We start from the raw sequence: 26,740 nt of genomic DNA on the forward strand, positions 1-26,740 counted from the left end.
GCGACATCAGGGCTGTATTCATTCATAGCGCCTGTTGTGTGTACGTGTTTTTCTAGTCAACGGTAACATTCAAAGACGTGTATATTTGTGAATATATAAACATGTGCGGAGGCTTCACGTGTTCCAAGAATGCTCTCACAGCGCTCAACATCATGTACATTGTAAGTTACCGTTTACAAACTTCAAACATGTCTTAACTCGAAGAACACATGGCTGAGACTCGCGGACTTCGCGGCAGCTTCATGTTCAGCATTTCAACTGTAGTTACCCATCGTTGATTTATCCTTTTCGAGTACAGGACGAGATTACTATCCCCTTTTTTTTCTTGTAGTTTCATGGCTGCGATAATTTCTAAGTTATAACGGTAACGTTGCTATTCAGAAGACAGCTACCGGAAGCTGCAGAAGAAGCCAGAAAGTTCGTATTTTCTTTGCGCATCAGATGTGTTTCACGCGCTAGTTCTGTTCGTAGGTTCAGCACGTTTCCTGAACGCGCGTCGTCAGTTGTCAGTGGAGTACTTTGATAACCGCGCACTCGTGAAAGTGCGCATGTGTTCGGAGCAGTCAAGTGTTTCCGTCGGATGCTACGGGAATATAGCAAATAAGAGCGAGCGGCTCGTGTCTGGCGACGCAACAGCTTTTGACGATGCTTGGCAGCGGTCTGCTCGTCGCCAGACCAGGCGTTATTATTATTGCCGCCCGCGCGTGTACGCATGCAGAAACACTACATGAATCACGTAAATACATGTTTAGTGAACAAGTGAAGTACGCGTAGTCGCACGTGTATAATCAAACGAAGTCCCGCATACATGTACACGTTTGACATAAATGAAATTCTGTCAGCAGTAGTACGCAAAGCAAAAAAAAAAAAAATGGTTCGAACAAATTTCCAGAGAGAATCCAAACCAGAATGCTTGCATCAAACACTACTCCGCCTCGTTGAAGACGATAGAATGATTGAATATTGGCCTGTAGGAAGAGGATCCTCCATTGTGATGTCTGTGTTCATGTTAAAGGAGTACAGAGGGCCATCCAAAAAAAATTCAGATTAAGACATCTGATGAAAGTGTGTGTGTCATTATACCGATTAGCGCGAAAGGTTTTGATGTGTGCAATTTGTTTCCCCGAAAAAAAAACTCACATAAACATAGCTCCGCGCCTTCACCCTTAACTCGCCACTCCAGCTATAACGAGGATGAGGAGGTATGATGGCACGTCACCGATGACGGCATAAGGAGACTCGTTCTGGTTCGCCGGTCAGTGGGGGTCAGCGCCTTGTCCCTCTGCCGCCGTAAACCTGTTTTGCCAGTTTTCCCGGAGAATTGGGATAGAAGGAGCGGCCGAAGCATTACCGAGCAAGGAGAAAGGCTTTATCAGAACCCCGAACAGCCGAGTAGCAGACGACAGCGGAGTAGCAGACAACATTTCTCTAGGCCAATCAGCGAGCGTTCTCCTTATAGCGTCAGCGCGAGGTTCCAGGCAGATCACAGGCTGGTACTGCTCTTCACCGCCGTTGCGCACGGTCGCTTTTTGCGGCGTATTTTAAATGCAATTTCTGCGATAATTGTGACTCTGTGGTGTAAATTACTTCGCATGGTGCATCTTACTGGCCTACTTAACAGCTTTATAGGAAGAAAACTGAGTGTTAAAAATGACTTATGTGCTACTTTAACTCCCTAGAGTCCGTAAGTGAATGAATGAATGTTGCTGACCTCTACACTATAAACCACAAATAGCGCATGCTCGTTCTGCCTATGCTTGATTACTGCCTTACTACGTGTTGTGTGCTGTAGGTGGTGTCCTTTATCCTCATTGGTGTGGCCACCTATGGGAGAGCCTCCAGCATGGTCACCAACATCACGATATTTGGCGCAGTCATAGCCTGCGGTAGTTTCCTCTTCCTCCTCTCACTCGTAGGCCTTATAGGAGCTGTCAAGCATCACCAGGTGCTTCTGTTCTTTGTATCCTTTACCTATTGTCTCTATCCCAAATGTTGACTCCAGAGTAATACCTCGGTGACACAGGCAACTGAATGCCGTTTTCACTGAATGTCGTTTTCACTGAATGTCATTTCCACTGAATGCCATTTTTGCTGCATGCCATTTTAACCAGGGTGTCGAACCGAACCCGAACCGAAAACCGTACCCGAACCGTTATTTTTGCCGGAACCGAACCCGAACCGAAATTTTCATGACACTGTTGAACCCGAACCGGAGCAGAACCGTAAAAAATAATAGCGGTAACCGGTTCGCAACAAAACGGTTCGGACATTAAAGAAGTGAGCATAAGAGTTCCTCTCTATCCCCGAACGAAGACACATTGGTATCATCATCACTCGCCTATATCATAAATTTCATAAATGTTCACCTAGCAGTCAGACGACGACGTATAGTAAGTATACTTTCAGCGTCTTTTTAACATGTTGAAGCGCAGTTGTCCTTGTGAGTGCCGCGGCTAGCACCCCACGCACGCGGTGCGGCGTCTACTCTTCAGAGACCAGGTGCCACGCGGACGAATGAAACACGAATGGAGTAGGCCAGTTATATAGCTCTACAGGACGAATATGTGATCAAATAAGCGCCCAAGATTTCCCTTTACACGTGAGCAGCACAAATTAAACAAGTCAGAAACATGAGAAGTGGAGAAGGAGCATACGCAGAAAGGTGCCTGTTTGATTGGTCGTGCTTTGAAAAGTAAATGTGGTTCTGCTTATTGGTAGCGCAGTTGTGTCGTCGTGACACATTGCCGTTGTGTTGTGGATTAACAAGTACACTGCTGTGAGCTCGGGCAGAGTAAGGCTTGCAGGCTTATTTTCGACATGCTTCAGTACGGTTTCAGATCGATTCACGCTGCGAAGGCAGTGTGCCGGCAAGTACTGTCGTCTATGTTACGCTGTCCATCTTATTAGGCTTCCTTTAAGTGTATCTTGCTGGCACTGTGCGTGTGAAAAAAGATATTTTGGGAACAGAAAGTAGCAGGACTACACCGCTTCAACAGCGTGAACTCTAGTTGCAATAAGTGTTCATCCATTTCTCATTTCTCTCACTAAAGGGCTACCTCACCGCTAGAGACGTCAATGCAGACAACAGCAGTAAGCTATTAGCCACGCATTTCCTGATAAAAGCAGTTTTATGGAACATATATAACGGAAGCGTTGAACCGGTTCGCGAACCGGTTCGGGGCTGCGAACCGGTTTGCGAACCGGTTCGATTGCTGGCCTGGCCAAACCGGAACTGAACCGGAATGAAATCAAAACAACGCGAACCCGAACCCGAACCGAACCCGTATTTTTTGCGGTTCGACACCCTGATTTTAACTGAATGCCATTTTAACTGAATGCCAATTCCACTGAATGCCAATTCCACTGAATGCCAGTTCCACTGAATGCCATTTTCACTGAATGCCATTTTTACTTGCTGGTCCTGACGGCTACATAGCCGACACGTAGCTGGCTTCTTTCATTTTTAGACCCCGTGTTGACTGCATGCAATGTAGTTTTTGCAACCTTATTTGCAACGACACTCCTTGACTGGTGGTTCAGTACATGGTGATCCTCTTCCTGCTGTTTGTGGTGCAATTCAGCGTGGCTTGCGCTTGCCTGGCCATGACAGAGGATCAGGAGCGCGAACTGGCCCACGAGGGCTGGGAGCGGGCCTCGGCCTCAGTGAAAGCGCAGGCCGAATCGCTGTTCCACTGCTGCGGCTTTGAGCGGAACACCTCCATTCCGGCGGAGGCGCAGTGCCAGAAGACTCCCACGTGCTGCACACCCTCCGCGGAGTTTGCGCCCCTTTCTGGGGCGGAGGAAGACTGCGAGTGCCAGGGCTGCTGGTCGGCGCTCCACCTGGCCATCCGCAACGGGCTGAAAATAACGGGGGGCGTTGGCATGTTCTTCAGCTTCACGGAGGTGGGTCATTGTTTCGTCCAAGTCCAATCATCATTGTCAGTCATCATTGAAACCAACGGCCATTGAATACGTGCGAAGTTTCGCCAAGCATGTAAAAGTGTCAGCTTCTAAAGAGCATTGGATCCGGTGCTCTCTGACAAGTTGATACGTGACATGCTTGGTGGCGCTACACGCATATCAAATTGTCATTGGTTTCAATGATCATTGTGGACTGCCTGTGTGATGGAAGGGATATGTTTTTTGAAAAAAAAAAGGAAAGGTTGACAGGATGTGTGACAGGGTTATTACTGGTACCGGTGCAGTTACTGCCACCGATGTACCAGTGCCACTTATTGAGCTTGCGTGCTGTTCACGTCCTGGACATATTCACAGAGTAATAGCCCTGTCTCACGGGCAGTCCTCAATCATCATTGAAACCAACGGCGATTGAATACGTGCGAAGTTTCACCAGGCATGTAAAAGTGTCAGCTTCTAAAGAGCATTGGATCCGGTGCTCTCTGACAAGTTGATACAGTATATGCTTGGTGGCGCTACACGCATATCAAATTGTTATTGGTTTCAATGATCATTGTGGGCTTGCCCGTGTCAGGGGGGGACGAAAGGTTGACAGGATGTGTGACGGGGTTATTACTGGTACTGGTGCAGTTACTGCCACTGATGTACCAGTGCCACCTATTGAGCTTGTGTGCTGTTCACATCCTGGACATATTCACAGAGTAATAGCCCTGTCTCATGGGCAGTCCTCAATCATCATTGACGCCAATGGCCATTGAATGTGCACGTAGAGCCACCACGCATGTAAAGGTGTCGACTTCTAAAAGAGCAATGGGTCCAGCGCTCTCTGACAAGTTGATACATTATATGCTTGGTGGCGCTACACGCATATCAAATTGTCATTGGTTTCAATGATCATTGTGGACTACCCGTGTGATGGAAGGGCTATGTTTTTTGAAGAAAAAAAAGGAAAAGTGAGGAAAGGTTGACAGGATGTGTGACAGGGTTATTACTGGTACCAGTGCAGATACTGCCTCTGATGTACCACTGCCACTTATTGTGCTTGTGTGCTGTTCACATCCTGAACATATTGAGAGAGTAAGAGCCTTGCCTCATGGGCAGTCCTCAATCATCGTTGAAACCAATGGCCATTGAATGTGCGCATAGCGCCACCAAGCGTGTAAAAGTGTCAACTTCTAAAAGAGCATTGGATCCAGTGCTCTCTGACAAGTCGATACATTACATGCTTGGTGGCGCTATATACATATTAAATTGCCCTTGGTTTCAATGAGCATTGTGGACTGCCCCTGTGACTGCCACTGACTTACCGGCGCAGATTATTGCCGCACTTAGTACAAGCATCACTGAAGCGCAGATCATTCGCGGATGATACTTTTTCTTTGTAAGTGCCGAGTTGTTGGAAGTCGGTGAAGGAACAACTCAAATAGTAGAGCATTACTTGCTATGTGCATGGTTTTGTACAATGAAGGTTAGGCCCAGAACAACAAATGCAAATCATAACTGCCGCATGTGAACGTTATCTGCAAACAAATTAAAGCTGTGCAGAGGAGCTGGTGTACTATAGAAAGAGGCAACATCTCTTTGAACTTGAGGAATACACAAACAAAACACAGAATGGAGTAACGACACAGGACACAAATATGTAACTAACTTTTCTTTAAAAAAAGCTTTTTAAAAGAAAAACAATGTTGTTGATTTTAGTTTTGTGCCGTCTACGTCATTGTTTGCGTCCGATGTCTGTGTGTGCCTCGAGCACAGAGAAGTGTTGCCCCCTTCTACGCTATCGGCACCTGGAAGCCTCGATGTTCTAGATGCTTTACTACGAACTGATTACCTGAGCCTGTGATTACATGCTGTTTCTAACAGATCATAGCTCTCTCTGCTAAAACATTTACTGCTCTGTGACGTGCCACCAATCAATCATGTGATCTTCACTTTAAGGGGGAATCACTTCTTCAGAAATCTGTGGGTGATTTTTGTTCGCACAAGACACGTGAATGCTCTAAACTATCATCGTAAGATTGGTGATGTCTTTTTTTTTTAGAGGATAAGGTTGAGCCGTTGATTTTTAACCAATTAAAGTTCGGCGCGTCTCGAACGTGTGATGCCATCTCGAAAGAGTGTCGCGCACTAAAATATTTGCGAATTCGGGCTCAATGCAAATCAAGGGATAGTCCTGGAATACTACAAAATGTGCCATTGACAACGGCAGAGTAAGGAGAACATGCCAGTACCTCTGTTTCGGCGGTATTTTACGCCGTTTCCGAGCGCTGTGCGAACAAACGTTCTCTATTGTCTTGCGCAGAAGTGATTCCTCCTTAATGCAAGTCATTTGTGCCCTGTTAGCGTTGATTTTTGCTTTACATAAAGGGAATGCGGGTAACATCATGCGATAGCAGGAACACGTCGTGCACGCACACATGCTGTGATATTTGTTCTCTGCTGTAGCTGTGTCAGCCCATGACGATTGATCCATTGACGTGATCCGATTGCCCGTAAACAGTGACATGCCTTTGCCTTGCAGTTCCTCGGTGTGTGGTTGACCGTGCGTTACCGCAACCAGAAGGACCCGCGAGCTAATCCCAGCGCCTTCCTCTAACATGCTCAAACCTGTCAAACAAACTAACATTTTTCACCTAACCCAAACGTGGAAGAAGGTATGCTTGAGTTCTTGTGGTGGTTGGTTTTTGTGTCTCTCTCTCTGTCTGTCTCTCTCCCTCCTGCTTTCTGCATAACGGCATGGTAGTCGTTGTGTTCTGTCAGTGCGTGTGATGTGGAAGGGTGTGATGTGGGAAAATGTCCCCGGATAGAACGTGAACGACGGATGAAATGCTCTGTCTCGGAACGGCAGCGCCATTCGGGCTGTACGCCTATGCTACATATTTCCTAAAATGCGAAGGCCTGAAGGAACTTCCTAGTGGATATTGGATTGGATTGGAAGGATATCCTCGTGGATATTGGATTGGATATCCCCGTGGATATTGGATTGGATTGGATATCCTCGTGGATTACCATTTGAGGTCTTAGAATTGCATTGCCTCGTGGTAATGCTCAAGTGCAGCGAAACCCCCCTAGTACGGACCACGACCTACTAGATCATAGTGACCATGTCATACCGACCAGTGCCGTGTATGCCAAAGGGAGTCTGGCCATTAGGAGGAGACTAAAAAAGAGGCTCGACCCGTCAATCAAACTTAGGCGCATTTCATTGGTTACCGTGTTCCATGGGAGCTGCCACGACACCATATTTTCTCCAAGATGGAGGACGGTGCTTGAAACGACGAAGCGGAGATTTCGTGACAAAAAAATTTTCGCAGACTACTTTAATTTCGTACTGTGAGTGTCCTCATCCTCATGTGTACGCATCTGCAAAATCAGCTTCAATTTTCGCTCCGCCATCATTATTTACGCGAAAATGGGATGTTTCGTCGCTAACGTTAGGCCTAGTTTAGACCGTGATACCAAGAAAATAGCAAGAAGGACGACCCTTATACCTAGGATTTTAGGATGCGACGACGACTATAGGACGACCCTTATACCTAGGATGCATTATATAATTGCATTCTATTTATACATGCATATTTGCTTATTTTTTATTCGATCTACTTACCTTACGTGATTTACAACTTCATAGCGGCAGTCGTCTGCTACGAAGAAGCGGTTGTACCGCTCCACTGGCCAATCAGTTCTGCCAGCAACCATTTCTGCAATTCTGGGCCTTCCTAACATGCCTCTCTCCATGCAGACGCCGTTGATAAAAGTGGGTCAAGATCCGTCGTTTTGGTCTGTCACCAGTGATATCCGTTTCAATCCGAATCAATCTAGTTTCTCCAAAATGGCGGCACCCAGTAAACAGGGGTGAGGTATAAGTACTGGATGGATGTAATAATAGACAACTGTATTTCGACCTGTGATTGGTTACATACCTCAAAAAGTGGGCGGAGCCTCAGGTATGGGCAGGTCCCACTAATGGCCAGACTCCCCTTGGCATGCACGGCACTGATACCGACCCCTTCCCAGCGCCGCATTCGGAGGCTAGCGGTGGCGCTACTGATCGGCCCGGTTATTGCTTCCTCGTTTTCTACAGTACTCTGTACTTCAGCTTACCTTAGTATTTTTGTACAGGCGGTGGATGTGCCAAGAGAGATTTTCCTTCTAAGGTTGATTATCATCATCATTCTACGCGTTTTTAAAAGGAACTGTTGCCGTCGTCTGCTACGGTAATCGTGCGTCCACTTCTGCGCGTTCAAAATTCAAATTTCCATCGTCCAATCATGATGCAGATCTAGGGGGGGGAGGATGAGTAGCGCCCCCTAGCGGATCGTGCGGATGGGGTCCTCATTGGGTTTGCGGTTATGACATGGTCGGTATGATCTAGTAGGTTGTGGTACGGACACCAACAGCGCCAGGGTTCTTGTCCACTCAAGGGACTCGTCCATACGAGAGGTATTGAAAGTAACAGCATCAAAACTTTCCAAGGGGGGGGGGGGATAACAAGCTGTCCGCAGTTGGGGAGTGTCCGTAATGGGAGGTTTAGCTGTATAATTATCGCGCAAGCAAGTACCCGTTCCAAGTATCCCAAGGCATCCATTCTAACGAAATACGCAACAACTTTTATCAGATACTATTTGTTTTGCGTTCATACGTTTGTACTTGTTACATTGAAAACTAAGTGTGCAGCCGATACGCCTTGGAGGATTGTCTTTCGTGTTGAATAAAATTCATGTACTAGGGATTAAAACTGGAATTCTAAGAATGGTCCGGCATATTGGATGCGACAATAAATTAATAAATTGGTTCTATGGAGAGTTGGTTGGTGCCAGTCAGGTTGTCTGCATGTTTTGAGTCCCCAAGAATGGCTTGACTACTGTATTTTGCATAGTATTTGATCCAACGTGTACCTGGACAGAGCATTTGATTGGCCCTTGCTTGGACGTTGTATTTTACCTTAGACTACCCAACTTTGGCCAAGTACCGACTCACGTTAGGCTCAACAATAGATCATCTGATTTCAATAATATTTGCTGTGCATTGTTGTATTGAAGACTGTTCTTTTTTTTCTTTTTTCAGCTCATTGCGGTGTTCATTGCGTACCGGTACCGGCTACAGAGAAACCCCAAGGCGGACCCTTATTTACTCCTGGGGCTTCACGCCGGGTGACTGTAATGTGTTTCACTAATGTGACATGTTCCTTTTTTGTCATGTTTAAGTTCCTCTCAATAGGTGGCAGGCCCATTTTGCCGAAAATTATGCCCACGTGCTACAAATTTTTGAGGCGGTAGCAACGCTGTCGTTCGTACAAAGATGTTATCGGTTACTGCAAGGTTGTTTGCTGGAGGACTACTTGAGCACTCTGAGCAAGCTTAACAGATAGATAATGTTGGTGTAGAGCTGGCTCTGTTTCTGCAGTTTCCGTTAAGAACTAGTGAACAGCAGCACGCAAGCGAATTGAGCAAAACATTGACCCGTAAACGCAGTTGCTCTTTTTTAAAAAAAGAATTTCGCGTCATTTTACCACACTGAATATTTTTAGATTAGTTTATTTGTTCAACAAAGCTATTCTGTACTTGAATCGTAAAGCTGCCTGTCGGATAAAATGTGGACATGCTGGCTTTGACGTACACTTCAGACTTATTTGCACACTTGCCTTGAAGGTTTTTATATTTATTTGTTTTTATCTGAAGCAGGAAGCATCCTAAGCTTCCGTGGCCATTTTTGTGTGGATAAAAAACTTTCGAAAGTATATATATATATATATATACTAGAGTACTCCAACTGGTTTTATACTAGTAAGAAGTCTGGTCAATAGAAATGTCTGTAATGCGTTTCAGTACTTTTAACCCATCCGAGCGATAGAATACATTATGTTGCATCTTGTGCTCCAGGCACACGTGCATTCCACTTGGAATTTGAGCGGCATTGAGTCGAAATCTCTTCATGAATATTGAAGTTCACCCTGCTTTCATTGGTGGGAGGGGGTGATGTGAACCGAAAAGGGAAAACAAAAAAAAATGTTAAGAAAATTCACCTTGCTTTCTTTGTTGACCCATTTGCGAATGTGTATGGACATCTAGCCTGCAGTCATGTGCTGATATCTTGTTTCTGACTTTCGAATGCCTCAATGAACGAATGGCACACATTTTACCCTATGAATCTTGTCTACCCGTGTCCGATGGACCGTGAATATTGGATGTTGCTCGGACATTTGAAAATGATTCATTTGAAATTCATCATCGGAAATTGATTCATTTATTTTAATTCAACAACAACAACAAAAATAAATTTGTTGTTGTTGATGGTACACACAATGCTTGATTAACTTTTTTGGCTCAGTCCCTCACTGGGACACCGGTTAAACTTAAAATTTATTGGGTGTTTCAGCGACGGGCTGAGTCCAAAGAGGAATCAAGCAGTCAAGCAACACTGGAGTTGGATGAATTCTTTTTTTTTTTTGTAAGGCTGCAAAAATCATTGAGCGACTCGGTGAACTTCAAATGAATGAACACCGACGATGAACATGGGCCCACAACGGTCACCGAAGACTCAGTTGTCTTCAGATGTTTCGCATATTTGAGAACTTGGAACCCTAGATGTGATTAGATATAGTATAGAGATTATCCTATGCTGAACACGTACATGAGACACGTGTACACCTCGAGCATTTCTTGTTCATTTCCTTTTTCTCTGTGTGAGATTGTCAAGTGCTTATATTGTATCTCGAAGCATTTTGCAGAGCCCTGTGCCTGTGTTGCATTTACGTTGTTGTAGCCATTGCCCTACAGTTGAACTTTATGTTGTTTGTAGTACAGTTTTTACAAATACTAATATCAGTGGAAGCTGTGAAATTTAGGAAAGATAACGCGTGGCTGTCGTCACTCACACGACACCACACAATATGGGAACACACGCGTATGAGATCTGATTCCCACCATTTGCGCAATATTTGTACACGGTCTTTACAAATTCAATACTCTCGGCGTAAATAGCCCCCCTAATACACTGAAAGAGGGCCGCACGTACCCAGCAGAAACAGCTACATGTCAAGGCAGAATCTGGCCAGACCTCCATCATGGTGGCAGCCCTCTTAACACTCCTAGATTAGATAACGCGCTCCACACCTTCCATCAAGTGTTTTGCTTCTTCTCGAATGCGTTCCATACACCTGCCTGCGGAAACTTTTACGGTGAGCAAGAAGTCTGTGGAAGTGTCTTTCGTTATCACGAATGCATTTCAGTTACTTGTGGCGGCCATTTTGGGGCAGCGCTTACTTTAAATCTGTGATTTGGAAAGTAATCGCGAGTATCCGTGCCTCATTCGTAAAGTGTGTTGGCGGAACTAGGAAACTTTCTCGTCTTAAATTTTTACTTCAATTTTAATTAAATTTTAAATTTAAATTTAAGTAAAAATTTTCATCAAATTTTTGCTTAAATTTTCACGTCTTAGATTGTTTTGCTTCTTCTCGAATGCATTCCATACACCTGCCTACGGAAACTTTTATGGTGAGCAAGAAGTCTGCGGAAGTGTGTTTTTCGTTATCACGAATGCATTTCAGTTACTTGTGGCGGCCATTTTGGGGCAGGGCTTGCTTTAAATCTGTGATTTGGAAAGTAATAGCGAGTATCCGTGCCTCATTCGTAAAGTGTGTTGGCGGAACTAGGAAACTTTCTCGTCTTAAATTTTTACCTAAATTTTAATTAAATTTTAAATTTAAGTAAAAATTTTCATTTAATTTTTACTTAAATTTTCACGTCTTAAATTGTTTTGCTTCTTCTCGAATGCGTTCCATACACCTGTCTACGTAAACGTTCACGGTGAGCAAGAAGTCTGCGGAAGCGTATTTTCATTATTACGAATGCAATCATACGAGATTTTAGTTACTTGTGGCGGCCATTTTGGGGCAGCGCTTACTTTAAATCTGTGATTTGGGAAGTAATAGCAAGTATCCGTGCCTCATTCATAAAGTGTGTTGGAAGCTTTCTTGTAGGTTGCGTAGAATGGTATGAGAGAGATGTGTTCTCTATCGGAAGAACATTGTTACAACTAACGTGGGTACACTGCCCAATTTCTGTCTGTGCTTTCGCTGGAGTTTGTCACTCACAAAACACTTGCTTTGTTAAAGATTTTGTAAAGCGGCAGAGAGACGGGTTACTATGTTAGCGGCGTAGTTTAACAGCTTGTAAACCCAGCACAGTTAGTTATATACATGTGATGAGGTACGCGAAATATTTTTAATTTGCGAGTAAAATTGCGGTAAAACGGCTCCCGGCGATCTAGGGCAGGAAATAATCCCCAGTTTGTCGAGCAACATGTTCCCGACTGGTTCGCCGCACATGATGACTGTGTGGCCGACATGTAGCCGACTTTTGTTTCAGACACAGTGTTATGAGCATGCGGTGTGGTTTCGCCGCCATACTCGGCGAGCAACGCGTAGCCGGTGGCGACTTCGACAAAGTTTTGCCCGTAATTTTCAGTTTTAATTTTCCAAGAAACTATGAGCGCAATTGTGACGAAAATTGTGACGTGACAATATTGAGGGCTCGGGCCGTCGAACAGATACATTTTCTGAGATTGCAGCTCTGCGACACAAGTGCTATCCAAAACTTCCTCACCCAGTGTAGTTAGAGCAACTTAGCATGTTAAAGCCCACACATTGTACCAGTATTTTGTCTCGTACTGCCTTGTAGAGATCATTATTCTTATCATCTTCAACGGTACCCCATTTATTGACCTGGATGTTATTGAAGCATCGTGAATTTTACCAAGTAGAACACGAGATCGGAACGAAATGAGCAATCCAACCAGCTGGAATTATTAAATGCTTACATGAAATGAAGAATGGCAGACAGGAAACCAAAAAGAATTACAAAGATCTCCGACCCTTAAAAGCAGCTGTTAGGATAAGCGACGAGCTAAGGGAAATCTGAAAACACAGAGCTCCGAAATTCAGCGCTTCAGACCACGACTATGAATATCCCACCGCAAATAGTCCAAAATAGTCCGCACAAATTTCAATTTCGTCTACACACCACCGATAGACATCTATAGTCACGTGTTCACTTATCTTCACTACATGTCTAATGCAAAATGATGTAGCGCAGAATGAAATTTTTTTTACATACATGCATTTGTGTGCGCTTCTTACATTACATTTTGCATGCTGATATGAAAAGCGTGCAAAAAAATTCACGTGCAGTGTAGTTTTGCGACCGCACTTGACAAGCAATGCGCTGTTGGTGGGGAGTTCGACACAGTTTTGCCCGTAATTTTTAATCCAAATTTTCTGTAAGAAATTATGAGGGATGCATGTTATAAGAAAACATGGCGCATGTCAGATTGGCTATGGACTACAATACATCCCGTGTGGATGTCGCGTGCAAATCTTATTGCTTGTTGTTTCGCCTTTTTCTTTTTTTTTTTTTTCTGGGGGGAGGGGTATTTTTGAGCAGTGTCAGAGGATCGGAGCATATTTTTCTACGTTGAATCACTGGCCATCCGCTAGACTGTCCGATGACTTCTCTGTGCAATACAGGGATGATCTCTCTTGTAGGCAGCACGTGAAGACAAATGCAGGGACATAGTTTCTCAATACTTTTTCTGTTCGTCCCAAATGCATTGAAGCTGTTTGCTCGGAAAATTGACGGGCAAACATTCCGTGCGCTAGAGCGCCCCCTACAAATCGCAGCGGAATCCCCGACTTGTTTGTTGAAAAGAGTGCGTAGCATTGCTGGTGATAGTGTGTGATACCAGTGTGATTACAAGTGATATACGAGTGATAACATTGTTCGAAAGACTGTCTCCCGTGTACCGCGTCTATGCCACGGATCTTGCCACGTAGTTGAGACAAGACTCATAGCCGATCTCAAGCGTGTGTATGAAGTGTTTCTGAATAGACAAGATTCTTTCCCGAGCGAAATGTAGTTTTCCCTGCCACCCACACAAGGCATCGAGTAATGCACAACAATGTACCATCGTCGCCCGCTCTAACCAATCTCTCGTTTCAACGACCTGGCTCCGGTAAGCCGGAAGAGCCAACAATGCGCTCTGGAAGTAACCGAGCGTTCTGCGCATATCTCCTCTCCCGGTTACTCCACTCGGAAAGCCCCATTGGCTACGGCCGGCGCCCTCCCCCTTCCCTTTCACTGCCTTCTCTCATGCGCAGAGACGCACTTGCACAGAGTATGCGGTCTCGCAGTAACCGAGCGTTCTGCGCATATCTCCTCTCCCGCTTACTCCACTCCGAAAGCCCCATTGGCTACGGCCGGCGCCCTCCCTCTTCCCTTTCACTGCCTTCTCTCATGCGCAGAGACGCACTTGCACAGAGTATGCGGTCTCGCAGTAACCGAGCGTTCTGCGCATATCTCCTCTCCCGCTTACTCCACTCCGAAAGCCCCATTGGCTACGGCCGGCGCCCTCCCCCTTCCCTTTCACTGCCTTCTCTCATGCGCAGAGACGCACTTGCACAGAGTATGCGGTCTCGCAGTAACCGAGCGTTCTGCGCATATCTCCTCTCCCGCTTACTCCACTCCGAAAGCCCCATTGGCTACGGCCGGCGCCCTCCCTCTTCCCTTTCACTGCCTCCTCTCATGCGTAGAGACGCGCGTTGAAAGGGGGCGGGTACTGGCTTGGATATTGCGGATTGCGTACAAGAGTGCAGACGTAAGAAAGAGAAAGAAGAAAAGCGGGATGTGTACTACCATAAGTGTATATCCCAGTCTTAATGATCATTGATATCAGTTCAATGGCAATTGAACACGCTGATTAGTCAGATCTCTCTTGCCACCCTGTTCTTCGTTTTCTCGTGTCCGCACTCATAATGTGACTGCAATACTGTGCCGGTATCCAGCTTCCTTGGAGTCACCGGTTGGGTACTTATTGGTGGAGGCACGGCGTTATACAGTCGTCGTCCGATTTTTCGGACTCGGCGGGGATCGCGCAAAAGTCGGAATAATCGAACAGTCCGAAAAAACTAATTTCGCTTCAAAATAAACTTTACTAAGCACTAGTACGCTGAAAAAAAAAAAAAAAAGCCCAATGCTTTCCCAACATGCTTCCAGCTCTGCCTTATGACATCAGCTTCTATTTCCCGAAGCAACGTTTCGTCACTGTACGCTGACAGAGGCACCGCCGTCATCGAGTCCGCAAGTCGGCTTCACCTAACGCACGCGTGCTTTAGGTGAAGCTCGCTTTGCAGCGCTGTCGCGCGACTCGCGGGCGGACAGCACGTGCTGGGCCTTTTGAGTTAAGCCATTGGCCAAAAGCGAAGACGCAGAAGCGTTACGATATACCTGTTCTACTCAGAGGAATGGAAAATGACCAATCGTTGCCTATTTTTTTTCCTCAATGTTTTAGTTGGTTGATCTCTTTTGATACGAATTTTCGGATGATGACCAATATTTTCGGTCAATCCAAGAGAGAAATTCGCTGGTTGGGCAAACAGAGTCCGAAAAATCGGTCTGCAACTGTATTCGCACGAGTTCCTGTTTTTTTGGACACAAATATAATCTTTTGAAATCGGCGCTGATAAAATGTGGATAAGTCTGCGCGCCTCTGTGGTGCACGCGGATATACGCATTTTATCCGCATATAAACATTGGTGCCTCTGCCAACGTCCCCTATGGGGAAAGAGAACTGAGAGCATGCAGTGAATCGAAAAATGGTGTCTGTGTTTACTATCCTTTGCATTGTTCTTACCCTAGCAGCTGTTGTCGAACGACAGTAGATGAGATAGAGTTCCTGCGAGTGCTTACATGCCGAAAAGTAACATGATATGTTCTTTACATATATTCATTGCGGATATTTTTCCCTACAAAGTGCAGCGACCGCGGATACACCCGCGGATGCTGTCACGCATCTTGTATGCGGACACTGTCGACCGTATCCTCGCTCACCTTTTATCGGAGGCAGGTCACGGAGATGGGAGAGAAATGGCGACCCCATACATTATACATAGATATTTCGACGAGGAATCAATTTGTGCGGCACTCAAGAGTGTCCGTGTTGTACATATACTCTTGGCTGTGGAAATAAATGTTTTGCACCTACTGTGCTCTGTAGTACTCTCATTGAAGGACACTTTGGCTACAGTAAGCCCTAATTGTAGTGAAGTCGACGGTACTGGAGGGGGGGGGGGGAATTCACTACAACGGAGGTACTACAAAAGCAGTGATGGTAGCCTCCGAAGCAAGTGGAAGCACTGTGAAACAGTTATCGGTGCGAGCGAACAATTTTTTTAGCAACTTTTAATTTCAGTGTAAAAGATTGGAAATGAAGACGGCAGTTGGGTTTGCGTCTTTCGCCGTAAGCCAAATCTGCTGGCAGTACACTCGAAAAAAAAAAAAAAAAGCATTGTAACAAGCTTTTGCTTTATCTGTACCACGACCTACTAGATTATAACGTCCATGTCGTAGGCGCTCCTTCGCAGCGCCGCATTTTTGGAAGGTAGCGGTGGCGCCACTCATCGTCCCAGTTATTGCTTCCTCAACTTCTACGATACTTTGTACTTCAGCTTATCTTAGTATTTCTGTACAAGCGGGTGGGTATTCGACAGATGTTTCATTCTGAGGTTGATTATCATCATCATTCTACACGTTTTCATAGGAGCTATTGATGTCGTCTGCTACGGTAGTCGTACGTACGCTTCTGCGCGTTCAGAATTCAAATTTCCGTCGTCCAATCGCGATGCAGATATCGCGTGCCGATGAGTAGCGCCCCTAGCGGATCGTGCGGACGGGCTCCTCATATGGGTTGCTTATTATGACATGGTCGTTATAATCTAGTATGTTGCGATCTATACGATATTGATGTCGTCTGCTACGGTAGTCGTACGTACGCTTCTGCGCGTTCAGAATTCAAATTTCCGTCGTCCAATCGTGATGCAGATCTCGCGTGCCGACGAGTAGCGCCCCTAGCGGATCGTGCGGACGGGCTCCTCATAGGGGTTGCCGATTATGACATGGTCGTTACAATGTATAGTAGGTCGCGATCTATACGATATTGATGTCGTCTGCTACGGTAGTCGTACATACGCTTCTGCGCGTTCAGAATTCAAATTTCCGTTGTCCAATCGTGATGCAGATCTCGTGTGCTGATGAGTAGCGCCCCTAGCGGATCGTGCGGACGGGCTCCTCATATGGGTTGCTTATTATGACATGGTCATAATAATCTAGTAGGTCGTGGTCTGTACGATGTTGTTGTATTCAGTTTCGATCAGCAAGGCACGTCAGCATCCTGGAGAGCCAATCTTTGTGAGATTCAAGACCCAATTTTATTTTGTGTAGTACATCATGTTCCCAACATCCCACTTTATTTAGTTAGTATCCCATATTATTTTAGTCTTGGGTAGTAACTAAGTGAAAGTAACTGTAATTAGTTACTTTTTGCCGTGACTAGTGTCTTTTCGACAGCAGTAACTTGTAACTAACTTGTTACTGCTGTTGGTTGTTCTGCATCAGAGGGGTTAATAGATGCGTAGAAAATTGACGCCGTAAATACCACAGCTCCGACGTCACAGCAAGCATCTACACGAGCGATGGCGCTGCGTGTGAGGTCACATGCTTTCAAGGACCAATGGGAACGCCTGAACTTGGCGCGGACGCTTCTCCCTGACCCTGACTGACTGGATTTCTTCCAGGCTTTGTATCTCGCCACTATGACACGTTTAGTGTTTAGTCCAGTCCAGTCCAGTTTAGTACAAAAGAATTTAGTCCATCCAGTACGGGGGATGCTGTAACGTCGAAATTAGACACCTTTGAGGTATCTTTGGGCCCACAAGTTTTCTAGTGGCTTGTTACATCATGCTTCTTTGCATACATGTTTATGATGTTCATACAGATGGGTTGTGCGTGGAAATCAAGGATTACTAAGTGGACAATATGGGACAACTTGCCTACAACCATATGTTGTGAGGTCCGCGGAACACTCGGAATCCCGAACGACGATTGTGCTCTCACAGTTATATGTGTTTAGAAGTTAACGTGCGAACGATGATAAAATTGGACACAAAAATGCAAAGTCAAATCCCCTCGAAGTGGCCGCATATTATTCTTCCACTATTCTTTTTTATTGGCGCTCCAGCCCAGCAACAGACTTTCTGGGTTTGGAACATACAGGTGTTTGCTCTCTGGCAGGAACATTGGGATGTCCGAGGTGAGTTCTTGCAGCTTGGGCAGCAGAAGCGAAGCTACCAGTTGAGAGCCGGGCTTGGCGAGGTGTAGCCCATCCGACAACATGTCCCGCCAGTCCTGCACATAATGATGGCGGTGGCATAAAACAAGAAATGCATTCCCAAAGCAATTTAAAGTTCCGAATCATAAAAATTAAGTGAACTCCCTATATAGTAAGCTCTATAGTACGTCGTGACTGGAAGTTTGCACACTGACCTCGTGTTTGAGCATTTCGCTGTGAATGTCAACAACTGTTACATTCCTCCTTGTACCCAAGGAAGCACAGGCCTCGGCATACTGCTCCGCCAGTTTGGATCGTCGTCTGCTGCCCCGGTGACCTAGAAAGTTTAATTACGGGCATGACCTAAAAGGTAGGTATGAAAAGGCGTAAAGAATAGGGAGTTTTAGGAAATTGCAAGCCACTCCGCTTCCGTGTCGCTGTCACTCAATCAGATATCAGCAATGTCAACAATTACGCATAACCTTGCGAGATTGTTTTGAAGGCCTTTCAAGTTACCACTGGTAAACAAAAGGACGATCAGTTGCACTGATTTTAATATGCATTCCTTTCGAGCGCCTCTGACGTCAGAGCTTGACGCCAAAGTTTATTCCAGGGATTGCACTTCGCCAGTCACTGAACGTAAAAAGAAGAAAGTAAAAAAAAAAAAAATCAGTACTCTGGTGTATCACCGTGTACAGAGCCGTATATTAAAAGGGAGTCTGGCCATTAATGGGTCATGCCTATATCTGAAGCTCCACCCACTTTTTCAGCTTTCCGACCAATGAAGTCTTGAAATATGGGGCGCTGTCAATCAGCCTATCCTCACTATTTTCCCCCCTATCCAACATGGGGAGCGCCATTTTGGGTGGCAAGTGGATTGGATTGGATTGAAATGGATACCACGCGCAATCTGCAAAAGTAGTGAATTGTTCGTGCAAATTTGATAAGCGCCACCTAGGGAGCGTAAGGCACGTCGGGAATTGTCGTCTGCTTCCGTCGTTGTACCGCTGCCGGCAGAACCACCTGCTGGGACACATTCTGTCGTCGGAATGATTTTTAAACAAATCTACATGAACAGTTGGAATATAGAAGGCAAGAATGTTTATATCCATGAAATCCAGCAATCAAATATAAGATTGTACAGCACAGTGCCGTTTTTGTTATGATTTCGTTGTGATCGCCGTGTTCACTAGGCCTAACATCGGCGACAAAACGTATTATTTTCGATTAGGTATCGACGGATGAGCGTAAGTTGAAACTGATTTCCGAGAAACGTATATGACAATGTGCATTTGCAGTGTAAAATCAGAGTAGTCTGTGAAAAATTTTTGTCACGAAATCCCCGCTTCACTGTGTTTGTTTTCGACGCCATTTTGGGTGGCAGTATGGTGTCATGGCGACCCCCTTGGTAAAAAGCAAACCAATCAGAGGAGCGAGACTGTGATTGACAGGTCGAGCCTCTTTTTGTGACTCCTCCCAATGGCCAGACTCCCTTTTAATATACGGCTCTGACCGTGTATTCACACGAGCGACACCCCTTCAGAAGCGGAAGATGCGGAAAGCGTCATAGCCTTCTGCTGTCACGTGAGCGCGAGCGCTCAACGTCGTGTCTTCACGTTACACTGCTAACCGTGGGGAATATCCTGCTACACAGCCACAAGATATTCCGTAGCAGACGACAGGAAAACACACTGACGGTGTCGTCTGCTAAGTGTCGTCTGCTAAACGTGCAGTACGCCATTCCCAATATTCCGCACCGTGTGAATGCTCAACATAACACGGTAAGGAACTTCGGTTCTGTAAGCAGTGTTTTTGCTTTTTCTTCCACTAGAATATTCCATGAGGATGTCGCTCGTGTGAATACACGGTTAGTACCGTTCTTGGAAGGCTGCCAATCAAGAACAGAAGACAGGTGCTTTGCAGAGATGAGGCGCGCGAACACGGTGACGCAGAAGCGGTGGAGAGCGGTCGAGTAAGTTTTTTACGCACTTACTTATTTGATGTTTCACTTCATCAAAGGCTGGAGGTGTTATCAGTATGATGCTTTCACGCTTGATGCCACACTCCTGCCAAGGAAAAGATGTAACTTGTAACACAGGAAAGAAAAAAAAGAAAAAAAATGAACAAAACAACGATAAGCTTTTTGTTGCATTCCGACAAACATAAGAGCTACAGTCACAGAAGTGCATATCCGCCATTGAGAGTGTACACATGATCAGTGTACGACACAAGCATGCGAGCGCACTACGTTCTCACTCGGAGGCGTCATGCGCGGCCGCCTAAGCCAATCACAGACGTTTAGATTTGTAGGCGGAGTCGACGTGTAGGAATTGACATGTCCCGAAGTACGGGGTGCTTATTTTTATCCTTTGCGGAATTTTTATAAAAAAAAAGTGATGAGAGCAGCACAGATGTCGTTTTTGCATCAGTGTACGACACAAGCATGCGGGCGCAGTACGTTCTCACTCGGAGGCGTCATGCGCGGCCGCCTAAGCCAATCAGAGACGTTTAGATTTGTAGACGGAGTCGACGTGTAGGAATTGACATGTCCTGAAGTACAGGGTGCTTATTTTTATCCTTTACGGAATTTTTATTAAAAAAAGTTATGAGAGCAGGACATATGTCGTTTTTGCAATTGAATTATAATGCCAGACGGACATTGTCTCGAAGAAAATATGCAACTACTACAAGATAACTAATTACCTAAAATTCATTAATTACCTCTTTAATTAGGTGATTTCGAGCAAAAACGAGATAGCAGAATCAAAGACTATCCTCGCTGAAAGCCATTCCACGTCTAACATATCAAAAAAAAAAAATATATATATATATAAATAATATATATATAAATAAATAAATATCCATCCCCGAATTTTGATACTCAAATGAGCCGAAACCGCGGCGACCGTGAACGCAGGGAGCACATATCGGTCATTTCACGTCAGAATATGCCACGTGATTTGGAGCCATGGAGATTATTGGAGTAGGTGCTAATCTGCTGACCAGATAAACCGCCTTCCGGCCCAGATAAGCCTCCGTCTGCGTAGATAATGCGCTCTTGTAGCGCGTTCTTTTTCTTTTTTTTCGGTTTCTGCTAATCTGCATACTGAAATTCAGGAACGGATATTTCACGGCACGCGTTCTTTCCTGGATTTTTAAGAAATCAATTGAATTTCAATTAGGATTGTCTCACGTGCTGCTACTATATCGCTTTTGCCCGAAATTCCCTCATTAAAACGCTAATTAATGGATTTTAGGTAATTAGTCACCTTGTACTAACATACTCTTCAAAAGGACGTCCCCCTGGCTCAACTGCAAAAACAACATATTCGCTGTTCTCATAGCTTTTTTTAAAATAAAAATTCTCCAAAGGATAAAAATAAACACTGTGTGTATAGTAATGCTATAGTGTATCTTCCGGAGCGTTGAAAACAAAAAAACTTCACTTGGAAATTAATAAACAAAAAAATCGTACTATCATAATGGGTCGTGATGTAGATGTAGAATGGTGGGTTACGACGTTGATGTGATGGGCTGTGAGTATAAGCCCCACCCAGGGACCTTCCTCCACTTTCTTGGTATTTTGCAACCTCCCCGAAAGTTGAGATTACACGATACAGCTCGGCTACCGATACAAAAACCTATAAACATGTATCCATAAATACCTCTCCCCCCTCGGAAGCTCGGTACCCCTCCCCCAGAGGTCGATTTCTGGCGCAACTATACTGAGCCCGACCATGATGAGATGTTGAACGAATTTCTAGAAAAGCGTCTGGAGCCACTTCAAGTGCGCGTGTTGACCTTTCCGCCACGCGTCACGGTGTGACATATGTCGACCTCACTACAGTGAACACTCGTTAATATGACCCCCGATAATCTGACATACGCGCTTTACGACCATGCTCCTGTGGAGCAATGCAGTGAAACCTCTGTTAATCCCCCGTTAATATAACAATTCCGCATTATGACCAAAATTTTCGGGAACGGCGATGGTCATAATAACGAGGGTTCACTGTACAGTGAACGCTCGTTAATATGACCCCCGATAATCTGACATACGCGCTTTACGACCATGCTCCTGGGGAATAATGCAGTGAAACCTCTGTTAATCCCCCCGTTAATATGACAATTCCGCATTATGACCAAAATTTTCGGGAACGGCGATGGTCATAATAACGAGGGTTCACTGTATATCGTTTGCGACATCTGATGGGCTTCGAGTGGTTTCCTAAACTGCGTCCGAATAGAACTGTACCCGAGAAACGTCATCATGACGTTGGTAGACAGACTGAAACCGAAACAAATCGGGAGAGGAGGGCTGGGTTCCACGAATGGACACTTACTCGCTGCATCCAATTGGAAGAAAAGTAGGACCGAAGGTCGCGTCTCTTTCAGGGACCATAGACCCCATAGACCATAGACCAGGGACCCCTGTAGACCGTGGCTTATGGGCGCGACCTTGTTCGCCTCTAGCTTCGAGCTTAGTTCAACTCCACCAAATTCGTGGCGCTGTCGAACACTATGACGTCATTTGTTTACAAACAGGGAGGGGTCTATTTGTCGTGCAACCTCCACATTGGAAACCGAAGAATTTATAGAGGGGAATTCACCCTTCATTTAATGTGCCTCGCGGACAATGACGTGTCCAGAGGGGACTTTTACGATGCCTCGATTGAATAATGGCGGTCGATTAAAAATGCCTCGGGTAGTGGGATTCGAACCCACACAGCCCGATTTCCGCTCAGAGATGCTCCCAGCTGTCCTCTCTTCATCTGTCTACATCTGTACGCCGCTCATAGCCACAGTTGCTTCGCGGCGCTAACATAGAATAAAAAACAAAACAAGAAACAAACAAACAAATGAACTGCAATCTCCATGAGACACCGCTGTGGGAACCCGCGAGCCTCGTATGAGTGCTGGACTAAAGTTTACGGAAGACGCTCCGGCGCATTCCTTCCTTAGACCTCACAGAAGATTCTAGAGGAAGAAAAAGCAAAAACGCTGCTTACAGTAGACGAAGTTCCGTCCCGTGTTATGTTAGCATTCACACGATGAGGAATGTCGGGAGTGGCGTACTGCGCACTTAGCAGACGACACTTCGCAGACGACACCGTCAGCGTCTTTCTTGTCGTCTGCTACAGAATATCTTGCGACTGCGTTGCAGGATATATTCCCCACGGTTAGCAGTGTACGTGTGAACACTGGACGTTGAGCGCTCGCGCTCAGAAAACTATGACGTTTTTCGCGTCTTCCGCTTCTGCGGGGAATGTCGCTCGTGTGAATGCACGGAGAATGACATGTTAGCAGCGAATGATACCGAACGGACCTAGAAACAGGTGACCGGGTTACCTATAGGCACATGTATATAAGTCCGTACGGTCCCATTAGTTGCTAGCTTGTCGCTGTGAGGAAGGAACGCGCTGGCGCGTGTTCCGCAAACTTTTGTCCAGCACTGTACCAACATTCCTATGCTACCCTTCTGGCCCCGTAGGTCCAGCTGGAACATGTATAGGCTCAGTGTCTTATAGGGTATCGTAACAGCAACAACTTGATTTTAACGTTGATGATTGGGGGGGTTCCATCGCCAGGGGCGATAGTCTACCCCTGTGGCGTAGCCATAAAAATATTTCGGGAGCGGTTCATTTGGAGACATTACACGGGGGAGGGGGATTTCCACCTCGTTTCCCTCTCCCAGACGCACTACCAAAGGTACGATTTCTAGGGTTGAACTCTCTTTACAGTGAGGACTCAAGGCGTCAGAAGGTCACGTACCTGACCGTGTACGTGACTTCTGACGCCATCCGCTCAAACGTTGTCTGCCTGCGCACTGCTGATGAGGCCCATGCAATAAAGCCGAAACAGCTGTCCAGTACTGGCATGGCGACTTTTGACTTACAAACATACGCTATACGTGCTGCCAAAGAGCTCCGGCTATTTTTTTCCCTATTATTACCTGCAGGTAGCTCAGCATACCATCCAGGTTGTCCACGTACTCGCCGAGTGGTACAAGTTGGCGTCCCGCGTGATCTGGAGCAGCGTCATTTGCTCCCAGCCAGATGACGAAGGCTACCGTGGATGTGGCGTCGTTCCTATCGAACACTCTGGGCAGGGCATATTTGCTCATACGCGTAGTGTAGCCGGAGAAACCACGTGCTACGACGTCGCATTTTCTGCAATGAAGAATGGAACCGGCTGTGGTCATGTCAAAGCATGGCGCGTCGATATAATTTCTGCGGCGGAATAATTTTGTGAGGGTTGACGGACTACATTAATTTAAGGATGTGGAACGTTCTGAGGTTGACCATAGGTGTAGAAGTCTGCAGTCGTTAAAAGTAGCACAGAAGTGATTTTTAACACCCTGTTTTCTTCCTATAGAACTTAAGTAGGCCAGTAAGATGCACCATGCGAAGTAATTCACACCACAGAGTCATAATTATCGCGGAAATTGAATTTAAAGTACGCCGCAAAAAGCGACCGTGCGTAAACGACAGTGGAGAGCAGTACCAGCCTGTGATCTGCCTGGCACCTCGCGCTGACGCTACAAGGAGAACGCTCGCTGATTGGTCCAGAGAAATGTCGTCTGCAACTCCGCTGTCGTCTGCTACTGATTCGGCCGCTCTTTCTATCCCTAATTCTCCGAGAGAACTGGCAAAACTGGTTTACGGCGGCAAAGAGACAAGGCGCTGACCCCCACTGACCGACGAACCAGAAGGAGTTCTCCTTGAAACGCCATCGGTGACGTGCCATCATACTTCTCATCCTCGTTATACCCGGGTGAACGCGCAGAGCCATATTTATGTGAGTCTTTTTTTTTTTTCTGGAAAACAAATTGCGCACATCAAAACCTTTCGCGCTACTCGGTAAAATGACTCACACACTTTCATCAGACGTCTTAATCTGAAAACTTTTTTGGTGGCCCTCTTTACTCCTTTATTAAGGCTCTGTGCGCCCTTGTTCGAGCCTCAAACTCCATACACGTCAACCGTGAATCGCTTTTGAATTGCTCGTGCGCATGCGCGCGGCATCTGCGACCCTGGAACAGTGACGTATATCCAAGGCGGGGGTTCTGCCCTGGCGGCGTACGCAGCATTTTTTTCCAAAAAAGTTGGGGGGCAAAGCGTGCAACCTCTTGTCCTGGTGACGGTCGTCTGTGCAGGTTTTCAGGGGTGCACATTATTACATTACATCCGAGAAAAATCAGACGACCTATATGAATAAAGAGTGCACAATTTTCGCGATTGACCTCGAAGCTGGGCGTGCACTTTTCAAGAGAAAATCCGCTAAATATAGACTGTCGAACAAGGTCAAGCATATGTGGTACTTGTTATATCCACACGTTTCCGGAGACGGCTGTGACTTTAAAAGCATCAGACGATCTTACCTTTGAAACTTATCTGCCAGAAGCGTTGCCCAGCCTCCTTGCTCAGAAAATGAAATCTGCAAGAACATCAATCATAAACATACATAATATAGCAAATAAGACAGTATCTTTTGTGTGCATTGTCATGGAATATAGCGCTTGTGTTGCTCTTCTGATAGGAAAATACGTCATCCTGGTACTGCCATATCTGCTAACTAGCGTATATACACCGTATATACATTTTGCTCGTTGACCTACTACTACTATCGGTATGGATTTGGAAATGCGCCAATCGGGCCAAAGAGCACCGCGTAGCAAATGCAGCCATGGGCGATTTACCGGCGCAGACAAACGGAAAGATAAGATCACGAAGGAGTGATATGGAGGGTATCAGTGTGCGTGCTGGGTCCGACTTCTGGGGATATTAGAACGCGGATTTGAAGGGAAGACCGGGACAAGACGCAATGCTTGCGAGGCCTGAGCAAATATACCGGGTGTGTATTGCAACCAAATCGAATTACTGGAGGTATCCCCTTTATACCGAGCAGGGGTTGGAGACTGGAGGATAGGACAAGACGAAATGCTGACCGCATTGGGTTTAAATAAACCCAGCGATCGCTGTATATATTGTCATCAAGTAGGAGAACCCTATGGTGTACGGGCGAAGACGTGTGCATTTAATGTGAAACAAGTAGATATGGCAAGGGCATGAACTAGGTAATACGATTCTGAAACGTACAGGGGTTTGCACAACAACGTGTTGCCACACTGGCAGGCAGATCGATAGGCAATGAACACTCCACAAACCAACCTACACACAAGTATGATCCGTGGAAACCTCCGTAATGGCGATTACCTGCGTGATGGAGTCGCCGAAAAGATATATGCGTGGCCAATTCAGCTTCTCACTGGCGTTTAGCGCTGCTGCGTTGATGGCCAAGATGGCACAGACACAGACTACCTGGCCGGAGAACTTCATGGCTGAAGGAGTGGTAACACAGACACAGGACGGCTTTCTCGAAAGTCTTCCTGTGAAGTGGTACGTATAGCACGAACAGAGACCACACTACGGCAATACCTTATGTGAGGAAAGCCCATCGTGATAAGAGATTGAGTAAACGATGTCATCCATTGTCCAGTGCTTTCCCAACGCCGATAAAGTACCACTTACGTCATGTCTTGGACGTACGTTGTAGCCCTACTGCTATACGGCGTATACCGTACAGGGAGCAGTGATGGGCAGCTGGTACTTGAAGTACCATGTACAAGTCCATTTGATGACCAAAAGTACCAAGTGCA

General features: G+C 45.8%; 2 protein-coding genes across 3 annotated transcripts; one reads left to right on the plus strand and one right to left on the minus strand.

Annotated features, from left to right (window-relative positions):
* LOC135386306 (tetraspanin-13-like) lies at positions 1–15,960 on the plus strand. Of its 2 annotated transcripts, XM_064616140.1 has the most exons (5): positions 1–161; positions 1,793–1,960; positions 3,541–3,903; positions 6,443–6,575; positions 8,989–9,082. In XM_064616140.1, exons 1-4 carry the CDS (start codon positions 102–104, stop codon positions 6,515–6,517), a joined length of 666 nt encoding a protein of 221 aa, XP_064472210.1. In that variant the 5' UTR covers positions 1–101; the 3' UTR covers positions 6,518–6,575; positions 8,989–9,082. The 2 variants fall into 2 exon arrangements, with proteins under 2 accessions (XP_064472210.1, XP_064472209.1); XM_064616139.1 differs by lacking the exon at positions 6,443–6,575 and having other exon boundaries at positions 8,989–15,960.
* Positions 15,961–17,922: 1,962 nt separating this feature from the next.
* Positions 17,923–26,528, minus strand: LOC135386312 (isoamyl acetate-hydrolyzing esterase 1 homolog). Its single transcript, XM_064616151.1, has 6 exons — positions 26,298–26,528; positions 25,463–25,518; positions 24,035–24,251; positions 20,075–20,147; positions 18,297–18,418; positions 17,923–18,158 (listed from the first exon to the last, which is right to left on the minus strand). The coding sequence occupies exons 1-6, from the start codon at positions 26,418–26,420 to the stop codon at positions 17,967–17,969; spliced, it is 783 nt and encodes a 260-aa protein (XP_064472221.1). The 5' UTR covers positions 26,421–26,528; the 3' UTR covers positions 17,923–17,966.
* Positions 26,529–26,740: the final 212 nt, after the last annotated feature.

The sequence above is a fragment of the Ornithodoros turicata genome, chromosome 2 (assembly GCF_037126465.1).
Source record: "Ornithodoros turicata isolate Travis chromosome 2, ASM3712646v1, whole genome shotgun sequence".
Classification (NCBI taxonomy): Eukaryota; Metazoa; Arthropoda; class Arachnida; order Ixodida; family Argasidae; genus Ornithodoros; species Ornithodoros turicata.